The following is a 20,917-nucleotide window of genomic DNA, read 5'->3' on the forward strand; positions in this document are numbered from 1 at the left end:
CCAGGAAGCGAGGGGGACGGCTGGGAGCGCCCGGGGGGGGGCGCGCATGGGAGGCGCGGAGCGCCCCGCCGGCCGGGTGGCGCCGCCGGGGCCGCCGCCGTGCCGGGGCTGGGTTGAACCGAGCCGGGCCGAGCCGGGCCGGGCCGGGCCGGGCCGGGCCGAGCGGCTCCGCCTCCGCGCAGGGAGCAGCGGCGGGAACGGGAGGGGAGCGCCCATCCCCGCAGCGGCGGCGGCGGCGGCGGCCGCGCTTTCCCCGCGGCGGCGCAGGAGGATGCGGGGCGGCGCGGGGCTGTGAGCGATGGAGGGGGCCCTGTACAAGTGGACCAACTACCTGGCGGGTAGGCGCCGCGGCCGGGGCCGGGGCCGGGCCGGGGCCGGGGCCGGGGGCGGCTCGGGGCGGCCGGGCCTGCGGCGCGGCGGAGCCTGCGTGAGGGGCGCCGGGCTCCGGGCAGCCGGGGCCGGCGGGGGCTGCGGGCTGCGGGCTGACAGCCGGGTCGGGGGCTCTGCCGGGCGGCCCGCGGGCGGCCGCTGCCCCGTGCGGCTCGTTGCGGCTGTCGCATCCTTCCCCTCCATCTTATGCTTGCGGCGCGCAGCCCGGCCGGTGTCCCCACGTGCGGCTGAGGCGTCAGGCAGGGCTCGGTCTTTAAATATTGGGTGCTAAAGGCTTGCCGAGCCTGGGTTCTCTTGGTTCGGCCTGGGATGGTCGTTTTTTGGACTTTCTGCGACTGTATCCTAACCTGTGAAATACGCAAACAAAGTTTGGTTCTGGAGGACACGTTCTGGGTAAATGTGTTTTGTGAAGTGCTGTGGGCAGAAGCGCACTAAAGGCCTGCGTTTGCTGTCAGAAGTGTTTGGTTCTCCCTCTGTCATAGCAGAGCCGTCACCTCCCCCCGGAGACAGCAGTGGACAGGCTGTACTTCCAAGGGGAAGAAGATTCCTCTTTGATGCTGTACTTGTGGCTGTAGAGCAGATCAGAGCCGGATCACATACTGTGCCTCACCAGGCCTCTTCGGTGGTTTTGGCAGTCCGTCCGTGCCTTCTTTGCCCTCTTGGTCTTCGTCTGCGCTGTTTTTTTAAGTTTGGTGAATTCAGGTGTTGAATGCGGAGTGGTGTAAAACTCAGTTCTGAGCATTTATAAAGTGCAGGCCTCACACTAGAAGGATTGTGTGCTTGCTTGGAATTGAAATGTACGTAGTTTTGTATTTTTCAGAGGAAATCCACATCCAGGTATACTGGCCTTCCAGTGAAAGGATTCCATTCTTGTGCTGGAATTAAATAGCTGTTAGATTAGATGTTTTGGTCACTTCACAGTGAATGCGGGGAAATAACATAGTGGAAAAAAAAGTGGCTAAGTATGAAAATGACTGCAAATTTCTTTTCAAAATAGAATGGTGTTTTTCACTTCCATTTTTTTGTGACCAGAAGTGCTTCAGTGAAAGGTAAAAGGTCATGGGTAATGAACCTTTGTGGTGTTTGGTAAAAACTTATATGCAGCTAACTTCTACTAAAAGTCAGCAGCCCTCCAATATACTGAACTGCAGAGCCCTTCCTTCCATGTGTGTTGCCCAGCTGACAGCATCTGCTCCAGTTGCATTTGGAAATTATAGTGTCAGAAATACCCAAGAACTTTCTGAATATGAGGGAAACTTTTTTTTTTTTTAAAAAAAAGCATATCAGTGAATTTTTTTAAAGTTGTTATCAACTTTCTTGTTACTCTCGTACATGTTTTTGTAGCCAAAAATAGGCTGTGGTATTTGTGGTACTATTTACAGTAGAAGCCAAGCAGCAAAGGAGCTTGTTATTGTTGCTTGTGGAAAACATTATTTAGTTTCCTCCTTCTTACTTAAATAATAGATGTTCATCTAAGGACTTGTGAAGGAATTTATTAAATATTTTGTTGAACACAGGAAACCCTATTTGCCCAAATTCAAGTAAGAAGTGGCTTTATTCTTTTACTTGCTTCTGTGAGGCACCGAGGTCTTTTAAATCCCTTGTGGATGTTTTTTTTCAAAGCTAGCATAATATGAGGCTGAATTAATCATCCACATAGGGTCCCTTTTTATCAGAATAACCCTGTTTAGAAAGGCATTGACATGGGCATGCACTTAGGAGATAAGGACAGTGCAGAGTCAATGTTTTGCAACACAACATAGCTTAAAATAAACATGAGCACGTTTCTGAGCTGCCTTTTACACGACGGTGTCTTCCATACAGTCATTTTATGGCAGTTTGCATATTACTTTATTGTAAGTTGTACATATAACTTAAAATCTTTCCCATGGGAACTGGGGTTCCTTGGTGTTTTTACTTTTTTTTTTTCTTTTTTTTTTTTTTTGTGAGAATGTGGATCTACTTATTAATTACTCATCTGCATTTTGAATGATAAAGATGTTTACCATTATAGCTAAAAAATAATATATAATAATAATTAAAAAAATAAAGTTATGCATTATAATTTCCTTATCCTGGAACTCTGACATGATGTGATGTGGTCTGGTCCTGCACTTTCTGAATTAGTGTTAAAATTGGTAATGACTGCACGTGAGCAGTGTGAAGCCTCTAGTGGATGCCTGAGGAAGCCTCCGGTGTTAGAGCGCGGTGCTGCTGGGTGGCTGCTGCTTGCTCTCTCGGGATGACAGGATGGTGAACACCGCGGACCACACTGTCATATCGCCAGATGTGTCGAGTTCTTGGCTGCACAGCTACTGCTGTTCTGAGCCATAAGCCAAGCAGGAAAGTATACACTTGGTCTCCAGTTGTAAAATAGAGGGAGAGTCTGCTCCCATCGTCTAGCTGACCCAGGCTGTAATAGGCCTGAGCGCTTGCTATCTTCTACTGGAATGTTTTAGTTCTAGGTTGTTTTTAGAAACCAAGGTGCTTTGCTAGGCAAAAACATTAATATCTGGTAGTATTAAAAAATAGAGTACCCATCCACTGAGTGTTAAGCTTTATGAAATAGCTGTAAAATAAATTAAGAGATAAATGATTGTCAAGGCCCTCTCTAATTAAAATAAATCAGCATTTCTACTTGGTGTAATGCTGCATAGAGCTCTCAAAGAGAGTTGCATGTGCATGTGTAAGCTGCTCTCTTTTGTAGACATAATGAAGTCAGAGATCATTAAACAGTTTTGCTGATGTAAAGCTGGTGAAAACAGTAGTAGGGGAGCTGGTCCTCACAAGTGGACTCTTAGTAATGTAAGCCATGTCTCAGTTCCCAGCACAACTCCTGCTGTTAAATTGTTGACAGTGGAGCTGGGCTACTTTCAGAGAAAACAGTATGTCAGTAGTTAAGTGTAAAATATAGACATTTTCACTGAAATACAGGAGGCAGAGAGAGGCGAATGAACAGAGCAGTTTGTGACGACAGTCATTTATTTCTGGGACTACAATCTAAAGGAAGTCTGCCTGAAAAATATATTTAAAAAAGGATTTTTCTTCAGAGCTATGCGATTTATCAGTCTTCAAAATGGGATTCCGTAGAGGCTAAATTAAAATTTTATTTTGCGGTAGAATGGAATATAGTGAACACTGAAATACTGCCAACCTTTCATTTAAAATGAATGGGAATAAAATAGCTGTATAATACTGGTTTGATTGTAGAGCAGCTCTGGTCTTCGGTACTCAGATTCTTTACTTCCTGGTGTGTCATGGGAGTAGTGTAATGTTTGCATCTTTTGTAAAAGTTTTAGCAGCCAAAGAGCTGAATTTAATTTGAAATTCAGTAATTAGACTAAACGTTCTTTTTCCTGTTTTTGATCTTGCTAGGTTGGCAGCCTCGGTGGTTTGTTTTAGACAATGGGATATTGTCGTACTATGATTCACAAGATGATGTTTGCAAAGGCAGCAAAGGAAGTATAAAGATGGCTGTGTGTGAAATAAAAGGTAAGAATTATGTTTCTGCTAGAAGAAATTTTAGCTGTCAGGGAGACAAGATCACCAATTTTGCATCACAAACTTCTCTCTCTGTATTTGTGTTTTCATAGTCCAATGTCATCGCTTCATAGTTTACAGATAATAATGAAAGTGAATTAGGAATTGGAGACAAAGAAAAATGTTTTTGACACTTGGAGCTCTTTTTTTGAGATTTAAAACTCATCATATTATATGAATATAATGGACTGTAAATGGAGTCCACCTCAGTTCTTGTTTCTAGGACTCTCTAAATATTGTCCTTGTAACAAAACTCTTCAGTTTCCCGTATTTAGATTGGGGTTGGAGTATAAAAGTTACTACAGATTCATGCAGTGAATTCTTGATGCAGTAAGGGAACCCCATTTTACTTGAGTGTAGCCATTGTTTGTTTAGTGTCTGTTATTCCTGCCTTTTCACTTGAGGGCATGGGCTTTCTGTTATTTGGCAGCAGCACATTGTGATTTACTGTATTACTGTGGTGTACTGTATTGCTAAATACTTTGATTTGTTTTTAATAAATAATTGTTACCAGATTGTATGTTGTTTGTTTGTTTGTTTGTTTTTTTTCAAAGTTGTTCTTTTATTCTTCTCTATCATAAGTTCATGCAACAGACAACACCAGAATGGAGCTAATCATCCCAGGGGAACAGCATTTCTATATGAAAGCAGTTAATGCAGCTGAAAGGCAGAGGTGGCTGGTAGCACTGGGGAGTGCAAAAGCCTGTTTAGCAGATACTAGAACAAAAAAAGAAAAAGGTATGTGTGTTACCTTGAGCATGCACAAGCTAACCACTTTTTCAAATGTTTGTTTTCGGGTAACGATAGCGCAAATGTTGTGTTAGAAATTGAGTACTATTGTCTTTAAAATATGAACTGTAATTATTCCTAGTCATCTGTAATGTAAATTTCCCCATGATGTATGAACTGTGCTAGCAAATGATGCAAATCACCGTGTTACATAGTCTGTTTTTGACTTTATTTTGCTGATCATAGGCGTTATCACTTCTGTGTTTTCTGTATTGCCTTTCCATTTTGGATTTCTGTGCTGTCTTCAGATTTGTCCTGCACTTCATATCTGTGTGGCATTCTAGGAATGTTGCTGTGACCATATGAAGTATCAAATTCACAGCTGCCATGAATATGAGTTCTGTTTATTTCAAAGAAACCTGTATCAGTTGCTATCAGTTCAGACTCCTTTCTCTTCTACAGATATGCATGTCTTACTAGGAGTCTAACAGTTAGAAGGACAGGGAGTTTAAACTCAAAGTCCATGGGGTTTAGATGTCTAATTCCCTGGACCCTTTTTGAGAAAATACATGCATCTTAGTTATATGCCTAATATATTTTTACAAACATTCTGGCGGTGATATTCTGAGTCTTTATTCTGTCCACGTTATAAAAAATCACTTGTATGTAAAACCAATCACATGCTTCATTGTTAAAATTCCTAAATGTATTCAGCCCTGTCTTCCTTGACAGTAAGGCATCTAGAATTTCAGTATATGGGCATTGTACAAGTTTCCTTTTACTGGAGGAAAAGAACACTAAAACACACTGGATGACATTACCTCCACTGAAGGAAGTCAATATAACATGAGAATATATATATTTTTTGAATGTCTTGATGTAACCATTTACCCACTCTAACAGGGATAAATTTCATCTACTGATTTTTTTCCTACATTAGGCTGTAGCTAAGAAAGATTGCAACTTTATCTTTTCTTGTTATATGCCTCTGTCATTGTGGTCATTAAAGTTGCATCAGTTACCAAAAAGTACGAACTCTGGTGTCTGCTTCAAGTATAGTGCTTGATTCATTGCAGAATCCATTTTTTCTCAAATTCAAGTGATAGCTTAAGCAAATTTTTAAATCAATATTTAAATTTAAATGAGAAGTGCACTTAAAAAAATAGAATATGTAATAAATGATATGCCATAAATTGACATTTCCTTTATTTCTTATAGAAATAAGTGAGACCAATGAATCTCTTAAAACCAAAATGTCTGAACTTCGTCTCTACTGTGATCTTTTAATGCAGCAAGTTCATACAATACAAGAATTTGTTCACCATGATGAGACTCGTTCTCCTCCCAGCATTGAGGTATTGAATTTCTAGAATGGCATTGGAGAACCTGATTACATAGTTCAACTAAAGTTTCTGCTGATATCTTATGCTTTTTTCCTTTCTTCTGAATGTTGGGAGTTTTGACTCAGATTTAAGTCAGATTTTGAGTGGTTGTGTGTACATAATGCTGTCATTGATTATAAGTGCACAAAGAACCTGTATGATTTAATTTTAACCATAAAATGTATTAGGAATTAATTGTGTTATTGAGTCATTTGGTTAAAAGGCCAGAAGAGTAGTCACATCTGCTATACATATATCTTGTTTCAGATCTCTGTTACGTGCAGGGTGGTTGAAACTATCTTGCTTGTCCATTCTTTACTTCCTTTAGGAGAGTATTCCATTTTGTTGTTAGTGAGAGCTAGTGTTACAGGTATCGGAAACCTGCAAAGTTTCTCTAAATATACACAAATAAAAGTATTCTAGTATTTCTGTTTTTGAATGAGAGTTAATGCTGGTCCTCATTCTTTATACTCTTGAATAGTGTGTGGAAAATACTGTTGTCCACGTCACTAAAAGGTTGGTGGTTGAAGCCCACCCATGGATAGGGCTGTTCTTCCCTGGGGTTACCTTATAGTGGCCTTCCAGTACCTAAAGGGGGCCTACAAGAAAGCAGAAGAGGGATTCCTAATCAGGGAGTGTACTGGTAGGACAAGAAGTAATGGTTTTAACCTAAAGGGTTTAAAACTAATGGTTTTAAACTAGACTAGATTTAGATTAGATATTTGGAAGAAACTCTTTCATATGAGGGTGGTGAGGCACAGGAACAGGTTGCTCAGAGAAGCTGTGGATGTCCTATGCCTAGAAGTTCTTAAAGCCAGGTTGGATGGGGCTTTGAGCAACCTGGTCTAGGAGGGTCCATGGCAGGGGGTTGGAATTAGGTGATCTTTAAGGTCCTTTCCAATCCAAACTATTTTATGATTCTGTGACTTAGAGCAAAGTAAAGCAAGGTGTCGACACTTTGTCACAACAGAGAAAATGGCTGTCAGTTTGCAACAGCAAGGTGAAATTGGCCTGCAGAATTGTTGCGCTGAAGCGATAAAGCTGTTCACATGCCATTCTTTTATTTCACTGACCTTCTGATACCAGATAGCTATTCTGAGACAAACTTCTTGTATTTACAGTGAAAACATTATAGCGTCATTGGCTGATACCCTAAAAAATTCATATGTCAGAAAGAAATTAGAGTGCTATCACATTTAGTTGCTTAATCGACCTCAATGTAAGTGTACATTTGATTAAGTGGGAAATGGAAGTTATCCCTAGTTCTTAGTAGTAAAGAGTGATAAAAATAAGTGGGTATTGGGGGGGGGGAATTCTTGCTTATGCTTGTGCTTTCATTTATTTTCAGAACATGAATGAAGCCTCTTCCTTGCTTAGTGCCACCTGTAATACATTTATCACAACGCTTGAAGAATGTGTGAAGATTGCTAATGCCAAATTTAAGCCAGAGATGTTCCAGCTGCCTCACCCTGATCCCTTGGTTTCTCCTGTGTCACCATCACCTGTCCAAATGGTTCAGACATTTTAAAATACTATTTTTTCTAAGTGTCATGTAGTTGGTTAGATGTGGGGAAGAATGGCAAAAGACTATAGTATTGCTATGTGCTATTACATCAGCAAATGAAATCTTTACACTACTGTGATCAGTGCAGGTCCTAAATATTTTATAAATCAATACTTCTCTGTTACCAGTCTTCATTTGCTAGCATTCACATTATCAGGGTAATTTGTCACATGTGTCAAGACCCTGTTCTGAGATATCTCATAAATAAATGCGATTTAATTTTTCCTCAGTTAAACAGACAACTGCCTTGTGACTTGAAGCACTTCAGCAACATAGGTTATTTTTCAATGTATATAATTCAAAAATGTTCATATTAATATAACATGCCCTTTTTTTTCAAAAAGGCCAATAATGGTAAAGATACTCGCATAACTCGTCATTACTAATTATTTCTTTTAGGAGGGCAGTGTACGTGAAATCATCTTAAATGTCGTACTGATAACATACATAGTTTCTAAGATAGGCTGTGTTGTAGGATTCTCTTGTGGGAGTCCCTTTCTTTGTACTTGGATATTATCCTTTTATCTTCCATCCCATCAAATGACATACATTTCTGTATGTCATTTGTATAACTTAATAACTTTCACACATAGAGATTTGGCAGTGATACCAGAAAAACTGCAAAGAATCAAGAGGCAGACTTTTGGCTTTATTGTGTAATGGAGAATTAAACTGGCTTTTGGTGGGGGAAAATACTTCAGCATTTCTATATCATGTCAATTGACAAATGGCTCTCTAACTAGATAGTATTCCATGTAGTAAATTGCATGTCCTGTGTGAACGCTTTAAAACTTTTAATATTGGTAGCAATCCATCCATTTCCATATAGTTAGAGCAGACTTCCCATTAAGAACAGTTATTTTTAATTTATATATATATAAAAAAGAGAGAGATTACCCACCATCTTTGTAGAGGCTGTAAATAGAGTATAAATTAGTGTAAGTATGTATACTATTCTTGAAAGTAGCTTGTGGCATTTTTTTTTCTTTCTAGATGAAGCGTTCCATTAGCCACCCTGGTCCTTGTTATTCAGAAAGGTAATTTTATTTTTCATTTTATTTTCTTAATTTCTTAAAACACCTCCCTGACCATGCTGGCATTATAAAAATAAAGTATGAGAGAAATTTTTCACTTGGGAAAATAATAAAATGGCATAAATTGATCTAATTTTGAAAACAGGAGCGGATTATTGGTGTCAGTGGCAAATAATGGAGCTCATTGTGTCACAATGTCTCTCATACTTGCCCTGTAAATATTTCTTCCTGCTAGAAACTTTATGCAAATGACTTCTTCTGCTGACTTCATAAAATTAGACATATGACTTAAAATGCTGTATTCTTTCTGGGTCAGTCTTTCAGAGTTTTTGAATTACTGTTTTCTGCTTGCAAATGCTGTATTAGATTTTTATTTCAATTTTCAGGCATTGAAATTATGCAAATCAAAATGTTCTGTTGGCTGTGTTATTTTTTTTTCTTAATGAAAAACATTATTGATATTAACAAACTAAAAAACAGAATTATTTTAAAGTATTAAGTTTGTGTGGGTTGTTACAGAATTTACTTACTAATATATCTTGTTTCATTTGTAGGAATAATCACTCTGTAAAAGAACCAATTTCATCCCTTCACCGATTATCACAGCGACGCAGAAGAACATACTCAGATACAGAATCTTACAGTGATAGTCCCCTGGAAGATTCTCAGAGTGAGTTTGGAAAAAGGATGATTTTCTTTTCTATCTTTCTGTAGAATTTATTACCCTGTTTACAGCATCTGTTTTAGTGCTGATATCAGTATAAGAAAAAAGAGTTGGTTGTAAGGTTGCAACATTATAAACCAAATCACTTGTGTAGATTTTTATGTAGCTGACTTTTTCTAGCTTTCACTCCTGTTGAAGAGGATCTTACACCTGGAGTAGTTGTACTGAAATCAGTAGGACTGCTTGTAATCTAAAACAGAGACCCAACCAGAACAGGAGTGTTTGTACTAAGGACCTTGCATGAACATTATTTTGGTATGTGATGTGGTATACTGTTACTTGCTATCTGCTTGTTATTACTAAAAAAATTCTCCTTTCTTTGGTCTGTCTGAATAGGGGTGTGTGGTGGTTAATTTCCCCACAGTGCATTGCTGAAAGATCATTCATTTCAGTGTCTGCTTGCCTGTTGTGGAGAGCAGCACTGTTCTGAAATAGTGCAGCCCTGGTAATAATAAGTAAAAACAACCAAAAAAATGATGAAATGATGTCATGTTCAGAATATTAGACCCTACTGGTTAGAGGGGCCTACTGAGTGAGTTAGTATACAGTTCTGTCTTATTAAATCTTGTATCTTACTCTCCTTTTGATTCCATCCTAATTTCTCTCAGGGAGACTTTAACATGACTAATTCTTCTTGGCTAGTTCTGGTTTAGTCTTGCTTCCTTCTGGAGTTCCTAGTGCCTCATTTAGATTGAAAAAAAAAAAAAAACCACAAAAAATCTGGGGCCTGTGCCGTGCTGAAAGTCCGTGCGAGTCCAAAGAGGTACTAATGCTTTACACTATCACAGTGCAAGTATTTGCACTGCCGCACCATCTTCTTGGTTCTCTGATGCTCATGTACCGCAAGACAACCACCACTTTGATCTTACTCACCTGCCACCTGTTTAGGGTCTGCTAGCATCTATCCCAAGCTAATAAACTTAGTTTAGACCCCAGTCTGCATCTCACTGCCTAGGTAGTTGCAGATCAGTCTTGCTTTCTGTAACCTAGGTCTGTTGTTAACATCTGGACCTTCTCCTGGGGTTGGTCACCCAGTCTGATTCTTTTCAGAATTGCTGAGAAGTCCTGTGTGTTTCTGCTAATACCCGACTTTTTTGGTTCCTTACTAGCCCTAGCTTCTAACTCACTTTCTCCCCCCCACCCCTCTTTTTTTTTTTTTTCTTTTTTTTTTTTCCTTTGTTAGAAACTCCCTCTACTACCTTTTTAGTTATCTTAGTTCATTCTCTTTCGTGCCAGGTAGCCTAGCAATACTGAACTTGCAGGAAGTCATCCATCTCATTTTGATAATAGAAAATATTTTAATCAAATGCTTATTGATTTATCAGTTTTTCTTCTTCAAAAATCATTGTTTAAAAGAAAAAAGTTACCACATTTATACTAACTGAAAATTCATTGTGTCCGTCATCCTTGGCCATGGTATTAGAATCATAGAATCATAGAATATCCTGAGTTGGAAGGGACCCTTAAGGATCATCAAGTCCAACTCTTGACACCGCACAGGTCTACCCAAAAGTTCAGACTATGTGACTAAGTGCACAGTCCAATCTCTTCTTAAATTCAGACAGGCTCGGTGCAGTGACCACTTCCCTGGGGAGCCTGTTCCAGTGTGCAACCACCCTCTCTGTGAAGAGCCCCCTCCTGATGTCAAGCCTAAATTTCCCCTGCCTCAGCTTAACCCCGTTCCCGCGGGTCCTGTCACTGGTGTTAATGGAGAAAAGGTCTCCTGCCTCTCGACACCCCCTTACGATGAAGTTGTAGACTGCAATGAGGTCTCCCCTCAGCCTCCCCTTCCCCAGGCTGAACAGGCCCAGTGCCCTCAGCCGTTCCTCGTACGTCTTCCCCTCCAGGCCTTTCACCATCTTCGTAGCCCTCCTCTGGACACTCTCCAACAGTTTCATGTCCTTTTTATACTGTGGTGCCCAGAACTGCACACAGTACTCAAGGTGAGGCCGCACCAGCGCAGAGTAGAGCGGGACAATCACCTCCCTTGACCTACTAGCGATGCCGTGCTTGATGCACCCCAGGACGTGGTTGGCCCTCCTGACTGCCAGGGCACACAGGGCTCATATTCAACTTGCTGTCTGCCACGACCCCCAGATCCCTCTCTTCTAGGCTGCTCTCCAGCGTCTCATCGCCCAGTCTGTACGTGCAGCCAGGGTTTCCCCGTCCCAGGTGCAGGACCCGGCACTTGCTCTTATATTATTAATTTTTTATTTTATTTTTATTTTATTTTTATTTTATTTTTATTGCTCTTATATTATTAATTGAAGTATTTTTGGAGAAGTCCAATAGGAAATAGCAAATAGAATAACTGACAGATTGGATGAGGGTTTTTTCACTGAAATTTAAATACTTTTTGATATCTTCATAGGATCTGCTCACTGTTCTAGAAGTGCTGTCAATGGAGATCTGGTGGTATCATCAACCATTCCTGAAGAAAATAGATCAGTATCAAAGGAAAGATCTGAACTGGAAGAGACTTTCTCATCCTTTTCTTCATGAAGAAATTGAAAGTATTCAATTTTCTATAAATAATGCTATGCAAAGGCTGCTGTAATTATACTGTTGTTATAGAAAGTAGTCATTTCCCTTTTTAGAAGGATTTCTCTGCACTTTATAGAATAACATAAAAACTATCTTTGAAGTGTATTTTATCTTTATATAGTTTATTTGCAAGAGTATTTTCCTAATATTTCACAGTTTGAATGTGCATTTTTTGGAACAAATGATGGTTTAACAGATAAGCATCTACATTTGTAAATGTTGCTCTTTTTAAAGTGTGAAGGTCTTACTGATACATTAGTAAATGTACAGGTTAAAAACTTTAGCAAAAAGGTTTCTTTTTTTTGGAGAAAATGTAACTTGTGCCATGGGCCTGCTGGTCATTTGTACAAGCAATCTGCCTGGAGCTATGATAGCCCTGCAGTGGCTTTTTTTGCCTGTATAAGGGCTGTGGGACTGGCCACTAATAGGTCTACTCTAGCGGCTTAATGGTAATTGACATTGCCTTCTTTAAAAACACAAGGATATACATAATCCGGTCCTTATTTTTAGCCAATGAAAGTAGAAATATTTAGTGTATTTTTCTAAACAAATATATGAAAATAACTTAATATGAAGCATTTGTACCAAGCATTGGATATTTAATAATTTTTATTTATTTATTCTTTTTTGCATCAGAATTTTTTTACCTAATTTCACTACTAAAGATCTGAGGATCTACTAAAGGCTTCAAAATGTCCATAAATTGTTTCTGGGGTGTGTAGCATCACAAGTAACTAATGCAACATGGCTAAGATTTACTCTGCTCACTTGAGATGTATTTTCAGGAAAGTATTATAGAAGTAAGAGATGAACCTATTAGACCATGAAGCTGCTGTTGAAATGGGTATTTGTGTCTATACATATTTTATTTATGATGTATTTATACAAGAGGAAGCTTGTGATTTGGTGACTTCTTTATATCATTTCAAGGTGGTATAAACCATGAGATGGATTCTGCTCTCAGTTACATCAATGTAAATTTGCATTTACTGTAAGTGAGATTGGATTCTGACTCTGAATAATTCATGAGTTATATATAATAACAGTGCCTATTAGCACCTTGGTCCATAAGGTTGCTAGAGTTAGCATTGTAAACTTTGGGGGATTTTGTTTTTGGTATTAATTTAGGGATAAACTTGGTCTATAAAGTCTTAGCTGTAGAGCACTTTAAGCAAGCCATTTACTGTTTTTGATTTACACAGTTCCTAAGTAAATGCACAGGGTTTTTTGCACTCAAGCACATACCAAAATCTGTTTTTATAAACAAGTCTTTAATTTGGTCTATCTTGTCTTCCTTTGGTGTATATGAATAATTTGGTGTTTTTGAAGCAGTGTGGAAAAGACAGATGGGCTTGGAATGGAAATTTTCATTATAAACTTCTGGTATGTTGATTCATCTAAATCAAAATAGGTCCAAGTGTTGAGGAAAATCATACAACCTGTTGCCTGTCTAGACTAACAGGTTTTAAACCATTATGTAGGGGTCAAATGGAGTTGAAGGTCTTGTGTGAGTAAAGTTATTTATGGATACCAGCTCAGAGCTGTTATTTGTGCTCAGTTTTCATGCAACTAGCATTTGCATATCAGCCATACACATGCTTGTACATTTTTCCTGAAATTTTGCTTTAATGTATTCTGTATGACACTTAAGACAATTGTAAAAATAAGTATTAAAGATATGTTCAGAGAAGTAAACAACATATTGCTGAGTGTTTCATTGAATCATATACATTGTTTTCTAGCTGCTTACTGAAATTTCACTGAAGTTTCTTCCAGATTGTACAGAGTTAAGTCCATGCCACATTAACAGGTATCTATTTCTGGCTTCCAGCTACTACAGAAAAAATAGTTCGGACTCCGCATTGTGCGAAAAAAGATCGATGAGACTGATTGTGCATGTAGTTGTAAATCAGCATTTTAAATACTGCTGATAAAATATTTGTAATAGGATTGGTTAGACACAGGTTGTAAGGCTTAGATTCCAGCACAATGGTTATATAATTACTTCAGTACCGTGTTGGGTTTCTTTATGTGACTCAAGCTGTAATGATGTCTTAATATATATGCAACATGTTCTTGCTAAAGTTAGATCATCCTTTTTATCTACCTCTGCTAAACTCTATGGCTAAAATCCTAAAATCTATTTAAAGGAAATCAGTGAAGATATGCCATCATGCTTCTGGTGTCAAGGATCTAAGAAGTAATTTTGGAAAATGATACTGTAGAAGAACCACAGTGGTCCATGTATGATAAGATTAGAAAACTCTATATGCCCTTTTCATTTTCAGAGTTAGGGCAGAGCTAATCAGTAATTGATAATTATACTGTTACTCTTTCTGGTGGAGAATAGGAGCTGAATGTCAACATAGGATATGTAATTGATGCTTCCAGTTTTGATCTCACTTGCTTCTGAAGAGCTCCCAGTGAAACCAAATTCATTTTTTAAAGCATTTATCACTTAAAGGATATAAGCATACTACATATACTTAGGCTAAAAGTGCTAATTTCTAGTTACTGACTTTTATTTATGAAGTTTCTAACATTAGATGATTGGAAATGGAATGCACTTAAATGGCATACCAGCTTGTACTCTATAAAGAATTAAATATCAGGCACTCAGAATAATTTAGAAATTCATGAATATTTACATTACAATGTTCAGAGTCTAAAACTGAAAATTAATGTTTGTATTTCTTTTCATTTGTTGTATGGAAGTATAGTAAGTAAGCTTACAGTGTGAGCTTGATTTCCTTCCTCCCCCGCCCCGAGTGGTGGTCAGATTTTGGAATGCAGGCATTACTGTATCCCAAAACATATATAGATACATTGCAATGCATAAAATTTTTGCATTTAATTTATTTTTAAAATGACATAAGTATTTGTGTTACAGTTAATTTCTCAAACTGTGAATTTAAATTTTGCTTGTTACACCACAATCAATATAGGTATTGTAGCTGTTGTTACTGCTGGTGCTGCACTTAGCAACTTTTTACAGAGGTATAATACACGAATGGAGGAAACTTCTTTGTCTGATATCTTTTTTTTTTTTTCTTTTTTTTTTTTTTGTCAGGTGATCCTCATTATTCAGCTTTAAAAGAGTTAATGTAAAACATGCCTGTCATTAACATTTCTTTGCTGACTACTTCCACCTAAGCATTTCAGATCAACCTCTAGAAGGGAATGTTACTGATTAAAGGGGAGGGGGTGTCGTTGAGTGACCAAAGCCACAGCTGCTATCCTGAAAATATCTGCTGCTTTACGCTGAAGACTGAAGGATCATACAGATTATTATTTCACTTACAAAGCTCATCAGATGATTGTAACACCCTTAGAAATGTCACTGTCTCAGAAGGACTCAGCAGCTTAGCAGCTAGTTTAAGCAATGAAATGGTAAGAGATTCAGAAACTAAGCGTTCTTATACCCATACAGCAGAGCAACCTGTTCTTTGTTATTTTGTAGAGGAAGTCACAAGCATGACCAAGTTTACTAGAAAGTGAGCATACTGGGCTCCACTTTATAACATGCTAAAAGAAATGCATTACCATTTTTGTTCCCACTGTGTACAATACTGATTTGAAGGTGCCGTTTAGGAATTTAATTGCTTCAGTTGCCATTTGAGTAGTCGTTAAGCCTGCATGAGCAATTCAGAATATTGTTTGGCAAGTGAGTGCCATAAGAAAGTAGTCTCACCATTTCCCTGCATTGCTGTCTGGTACCGTCTTTTACTTCAGGACAGGATACTGTAGGTACGTTCGTAGCCATATCCTGACTGTTCTTAAATAGTACTCATATGGGAGAGAGAGCTAAAGGTAAGAGCACAACTGTATTTTATGACTCTGTTTAAAAAACAAGTAAATCAAATACTTTATGTTTAAAGAAAAGGGTAGATACATGGCTCCAAGGGTGTTGATTAAGGATGCCAAAGGTAATTCTTCTCAGTTCAAAGCAGGGGTGGGTGAGTCAGGATTTAAGAATGTCACATCCTTTCCTCCATATTCTCTTGAGCTAAATGTTGCTTTGGCTATTTCTGTATCTATCTTCACCTTGGCTGCCTAGACATTTTCTGCAAAGTTTAGATGACAGTTGCAGAAGCAGGGTGCTGTTACATGGGGCTGACTCATTTTTCTATGCACGATCATTGTGACATGTCATTCTTTGTCTAAATGTCTTCAGACATAAGTGCTAGGATATTCTTGTGAACTTGGTCCTGTAGTGCAATTGGTTTTGTCTTTAAACAGAGTGTCAGCCTGTAAAGTGAAAAAAAATCCCAGTATTCTACCTGAATAGAGTAGGCAAATAATTTCAAATATTCATGCTTCATTTTATGTATTTATTTTTATTCAGAGACTGCTTAATCTCTTGTCTGAGAATTGTTTTGGGATGTCTTCTATGAAACTGAAGAAGAATGAAGCTTTATGTTGTGACTTTGTCAATGTCACCTCTACATTGGCTTTCATTTAGCAGTCATGTAAAAAAACAATGGCTCAGCAGGTTGGCATGTAGAATTATCTATTAAAATTGTACTCCAGTAAATCCTGTAAGTGCTTTAAATCCTATTTTTAGGCACAGGAGTGACTCATCAGCTTAAAGTTAGGTGTGCTTGTTTAAGTACCATGCAGAGTTGAGGCAGCATTACAGACAAGAAACTTGCTTATGCTGCCACACCAGAATGTTTTCCATTTGATCATGGAAATGTGTCTAGATTCAGTAGAGGACATTGAAGACTGAATTTTCAATAGCATTTGTGGAATAGAATCCATGCTTAAGTCTGGAGTGTTTTTTGTTTTTTTTTCTTGTTTGTTTGTTTTTGTGTGCGTGTGTGACTATTACTTTCTGCTAAGACTACTGGCTTAGTTCATTTCTAGTGGTAATATTGTCAGATATAGGTATATACAAGTTGCTGAAACAAGGCTGGTTGGCTGTACCTGTGTTATCTTTGTGCGTTGTTTTGAAAATTATTTTTTAATACCTGTAAGGGAATTAGAATGAGATGGCTTCTTGAACTTGAAAATGTCTGGATCTTGTCCTGACACAAAACTTAGCTTCTGAAATCCGTATTTTGACGTTAGATCTTGTTTCATCTCCATTTATTAGCCAGAGAGCAGCTCACTTTGTCTTTAACACTTGTGACTTTAACACTATCCACGTGATGCCGAGCTTGCACCATGGACGATTTCAGCCCTGTTAGTGCTGTATTGCATTAAGCTACGATACCCTCTTGAGAAGCAAGTCTGTTTTCCCAGCTGGTGAATGGTGCTAGATCTTGTGTTTCTGTTAACCTAGGTAGGCTGATTAACATGGGGCTTGGGGGGGTTAAGCCTCTCACTGTACACTGCACAGTATAAGTCCCCAGCTCTGACAACATATCTAGGAACGTTTCATACTTTGGCTAAAACATGTTCTCTTGCTCTTGGAGATTTACAGTGGTATGAGTGCTGCAGTAGATGGTTTTGAGGGCATTTTAACTTAAGCTGTGGCTTCAAATAGTGATTTTATTTATTTATTTTTAAGTACCTTAAAATTATTAAATACAAGCAGCTTTATGTTTAAATTGCCCTCTCAAATTCTATTACTATAAAATTTTCTTCAGAATTGATTTATAACCCTACTAGCTTCTCTGTGGTGGCCATTTGAAATGCGTTAACATCAAGGAAGATAAATGTCAGGTGAATGCTGCCCTCCCCCCCCCCCCATCCTAGCCCTAGGGGTGGAACTGCCCTGCCTGGTAAGAGTGTAGAGTAGCAAGGATCAGGGAGGAGAGGTGGTGGCTTTAGTAACAGCTTGCTACTTTGTTCTCAATACAGGGTTTGTCTCATCTAAGTTTAAAACTGCTTTACATTGGTGCTTGATGAAGTAATTAAGGTTTTCTGTTATTTGTTGTCTGTTACATGATACATAAAAAAAAATGTATTATTTGGATAGCTAATGGTTGATAGCATATAGGCTTATACGAAAGAAAAAAGAATCGGTCTGTTTCTCTAGTGTGTCTTTTTAGGATAAGCTTTTAAACATACGACCTGTGTTTACTGCTTTTGACAAACTTGGGATCTTTCTTTTTAGCAGTAGTATGCTGGGAGTCATAATACGCGGTGTTGCCAAACAACTCTTCTGCACCACTTACGAGACTTCTACAGGCTCTGAAGCAGTGTTGCATCACTCTGAGTTTTTGCTCTCAAGCACTTTCTGCTGATCAGAGTGAATTGTAGAAGCAGAATTGCTCTTTTGAACTTGATAGTCTTTTCCCATAACCAAAACTGTGACCTGCCTGTATGGGATTTGTGATTTTCTCCCCCTGCCCCAGAATGTAAAAGCTTTTCTCCCCATAGGGTGCGTCAGCTGATTTGAAGGGTGAAGAACTGATAGGGTACAGACCCTTAATGACCCACAGCAGGTGAGAACTTTCAGGTCCAAGCAATTAGTCAATGGTCAACTAGTCTACACTAGCTGCAGCTGGCAAAAAGAGGAGCCAATAGCTGGGTTTCCTGGAGGCAGTTTTTAAACTGCTTCCAGCAGAGACCAGCTATTAAGAAAAGAGATTACTAATGTTTCCATACAGGGCATAGTGGAAGGCCTGGAAATGCACTCAGAGACATAAAAACAGCATAATGCTTAGGCAATTGCTAGAATTTATCCTTAGTGAAGAACCTATGAAAAATTATTTATTTATTTATTTATTTATTTATTTTTGTTAGTAGTCTGATGGCCAGTGTGTTTCTGGTAGATGGGTAGATTTTCAACAGTTACCCAGCTTACAGTAGGGAATCGCAGTTCTACCCAGACTTTTCTTTCAATGACTCTCTTTCTGTAGTATAGTATATGAACTATAAAAGCAGAGCACAATAAATAAATAACAAGGAATCACACATTTTAAGGTGCAGATAGCATGCTTTATTTCAAATTAACAATTCTATCTCAAGGAGGCTCAACAACTAACAAATTTATTACTACATTAGGAGAACTAAAGCAAATTGAAGTGCAGGGCGGTATTTGATGTTGTAACAACAGTTTGTTTTCAAACTGTGGCTCATTGCTTAGTTGCCTGGAAGTGACTACTAGGTATCTAATACTACCACACAATCACTGCACCCTATGAACCTCCGAGTGTTGGTACTGCTGCTGCACTTGAGTACCTCAATAGCTTTGTTGATTAAGGGGATGGCCAGGTGATGTTACTTTTTAAAGCTATTCAGGCAGTCAGTGTGTCAGAAACAGTACCCAAACAGTGGGTGAACAAAGTGTTGGCCGCTTGCACTTTGTCCAGAAATTGTCAGTCAGGCATGGAAAGTATGACATAATCAGATAAAACGTAAAACATTAAAGCAATGCTTACAGGAGGGTAATTGCAAACATCACTAATGCCTTACATTTCTGATTCAACATAAATATTTGTGCACATATGAAATACAATGCACAGTATCGTCTCTTAGGTGTAGATAATCTTCAACAGGGAGCCTCTCTACCTGTTGAGGCATTCTTAGACATCAACAATGAGTTGAGGCACAAAAATTAGTTAAATGTTCAGCAGGGTAGTCGTTTGCTAGGAAACTTTCTCCTACCAACTGTTAATTCCAAAAGTTACATTTCAAAATGTCATAAAATAAATGGTACAAAACTTCATAACCGTTAACTTCGGCTATATACAGTATGTACATGTCAGTGAAAAAAAGTGTTTAAAATTCTTAGGTCAATAATGACTATAAGTCATAATGTATAGCTCTGGACTTTGTCTCATTCAGGTAGGTACAAAAATATTTTTTTTTTTAATATTTACAGATCAGGTATTTCAGTCCATATATTAATCACTTGTAAAAAGACAAGTGTAAATAATACAGATCAAGCTCTCTAAATTGATCGAATATTTATATTCACAGTGGCAGAATCGGTACCAAATTCATTTCCTAAATTTAAGGTATAAAGTCCACCATCATTCTTCTGGACGTCCATGATGATCAAGGTGGTTAGATCTTCGCTGGTTTCAATGTGGAATCTGCCTTGCTGGTCCTGACTGGTAATTTTTCTCCCTCTGCAGTACCATGTTATTTCAGGAGCCGGTTCACCCGAAAAGGCACAAGATACTGTGAGAACTTTTCCTTCATCAATACTGATATCAGATGGGAGAGCTTCAATTTTGGGTGGTATTCCTTTACAAAACAGGAGAAGAAATATCAAGTTAGTCTGTTTCTACTAAGCCCTTTTGACATGTAGCAGGTTTACTCTAAGGACTACTTCAGGATATTCAAAGCACTAACTCTACCAATAATTGTATTGCTCACCTCTCAGACCTGATTTAAGCATCTTACTAGTTGAACTTTCCAGTTGAGCCACACTAGATTTCCCCATAATACTGCTGGAGCTCATCTCTACAAAGGATTCTTTCATGGAGGACATGCTTTTGGCAGACATGCTCGCAAATTTCATTTCAGTCATGCTGCTACTGCTGAAACTGCTGAATGAAGCCTCTTGTTTAGAAGAAGCCATTTGAAAGGACTGAGAAGAAAAACTTTCGTGCATGCTTGCGTCGCCACTTGTCTTCAATACTACCTCTTTTGGAGGTTCTTCAATTAGAGCTGGGAGCATCGCAAACATAGAAGAAAAACCAATAACATCGCATTAACTAAAGAAGTCATGCAGTCTATATGGTTAATTTCAGAGAAATGAAAAGTGCATTGTTTGCTTTCAATAGAAAACTGCAGTGGAGAGTAAAATGCTTTACAATCATTTGATTCAAGATGTCCAAGTTACAAACGCTAATTTGTAAATGAAACAAGTAGGAAACAGAACTGTTACTAGTATGTATGAGCTTGAAGGAAAAACATACTTAAGAAGAAATAGGTCATCATATAGCATTTCCTATTAGAGCTATTATTAGAATTTGACATTGAGAAATTGTGTGTTCAGTTCATATTTGTAGAAGTTGTGAAACATTTTCAAGTTCTCACAAGTATGGTATTGTGAGTTCTATACTTCACTGCACTGTTTTGTAACTATCAAAGAAAGCAGAAGAGATCG

At 38.5% G+C, this 20,917-nt stretch overlaps 2 protein-coding genes across 4 annotated transcripts in view; one reads left to right on the top strand and one right to left on the bottom strand.

Annotated features, from left to right (window-relative positions):
- Positions 1-35: 35 nt before the first annotated feature.
- PLEKHA3 (pleckstrin homology domain containing A3) lies at positions 36-13,607 on the top strand. Its single transcript, XM_027462065.3, has 8 exons — positions 36-338; positions 3,766-3,882; positions 4,513-4,668; positions 5,878-6,014; positions 7,390-7,554; positions 8,599-8,642; positions 9,194-9,309; positions 11,735-13,607. The coding sequence occupies exons 1-8, from the start codon at positions 299-301 to the stop codon at positions 11,863-11,865; spliced, it is 906 nt and encodes a 301-aa protein (XP_027317866.1). The 5' UTR covers positions 36-298; the 3' UTR covers positions 11,866-13,607.
- A 5,166-nt stretch (positions 13,608-18,773) lies between these two features.
- TTN (titin) overlaps positions 18,774-20,917 on the bottom strand; it is a 243,986-nt gene continuing 241,842 nt past the window's right edge. For all 3 annotated transcript variants that reach the window (XM_038182090.2, XM_072041024.1, XM_038182073.2), the window contains 2 exons: positions 20,182-20,475; positions 18,774-20,049 (listed from right to left, as the gene is read on the bottom strand). In XM_038182090.2, the coding sequence (XP_038038018.1) occupies positions 19,751-20,049; positions 20,182-20,475 (593 nt within the window). In that variant the 3' untranslated portion in view covers positions 18,774-19,750. The remainder of the gene's footprint in view (positions 20,050-20,181; positions 20,476-20,917) is intronic.

Source organism: Anas platyrhynchos, chromosome 7, assembly GCF_047663525.1.
Source record: "Anas platyrhynchos isolate ZD024472 breed Pekin duck chromosome 7, IASCAAS_PekinDuck_T2T, whole genome shotgun sequence".
NCBI lineage: Eukaryota > Metazoa > Chordata > Aves > Anseriformes > Anatidae > Anas > Anas platyrhynchos.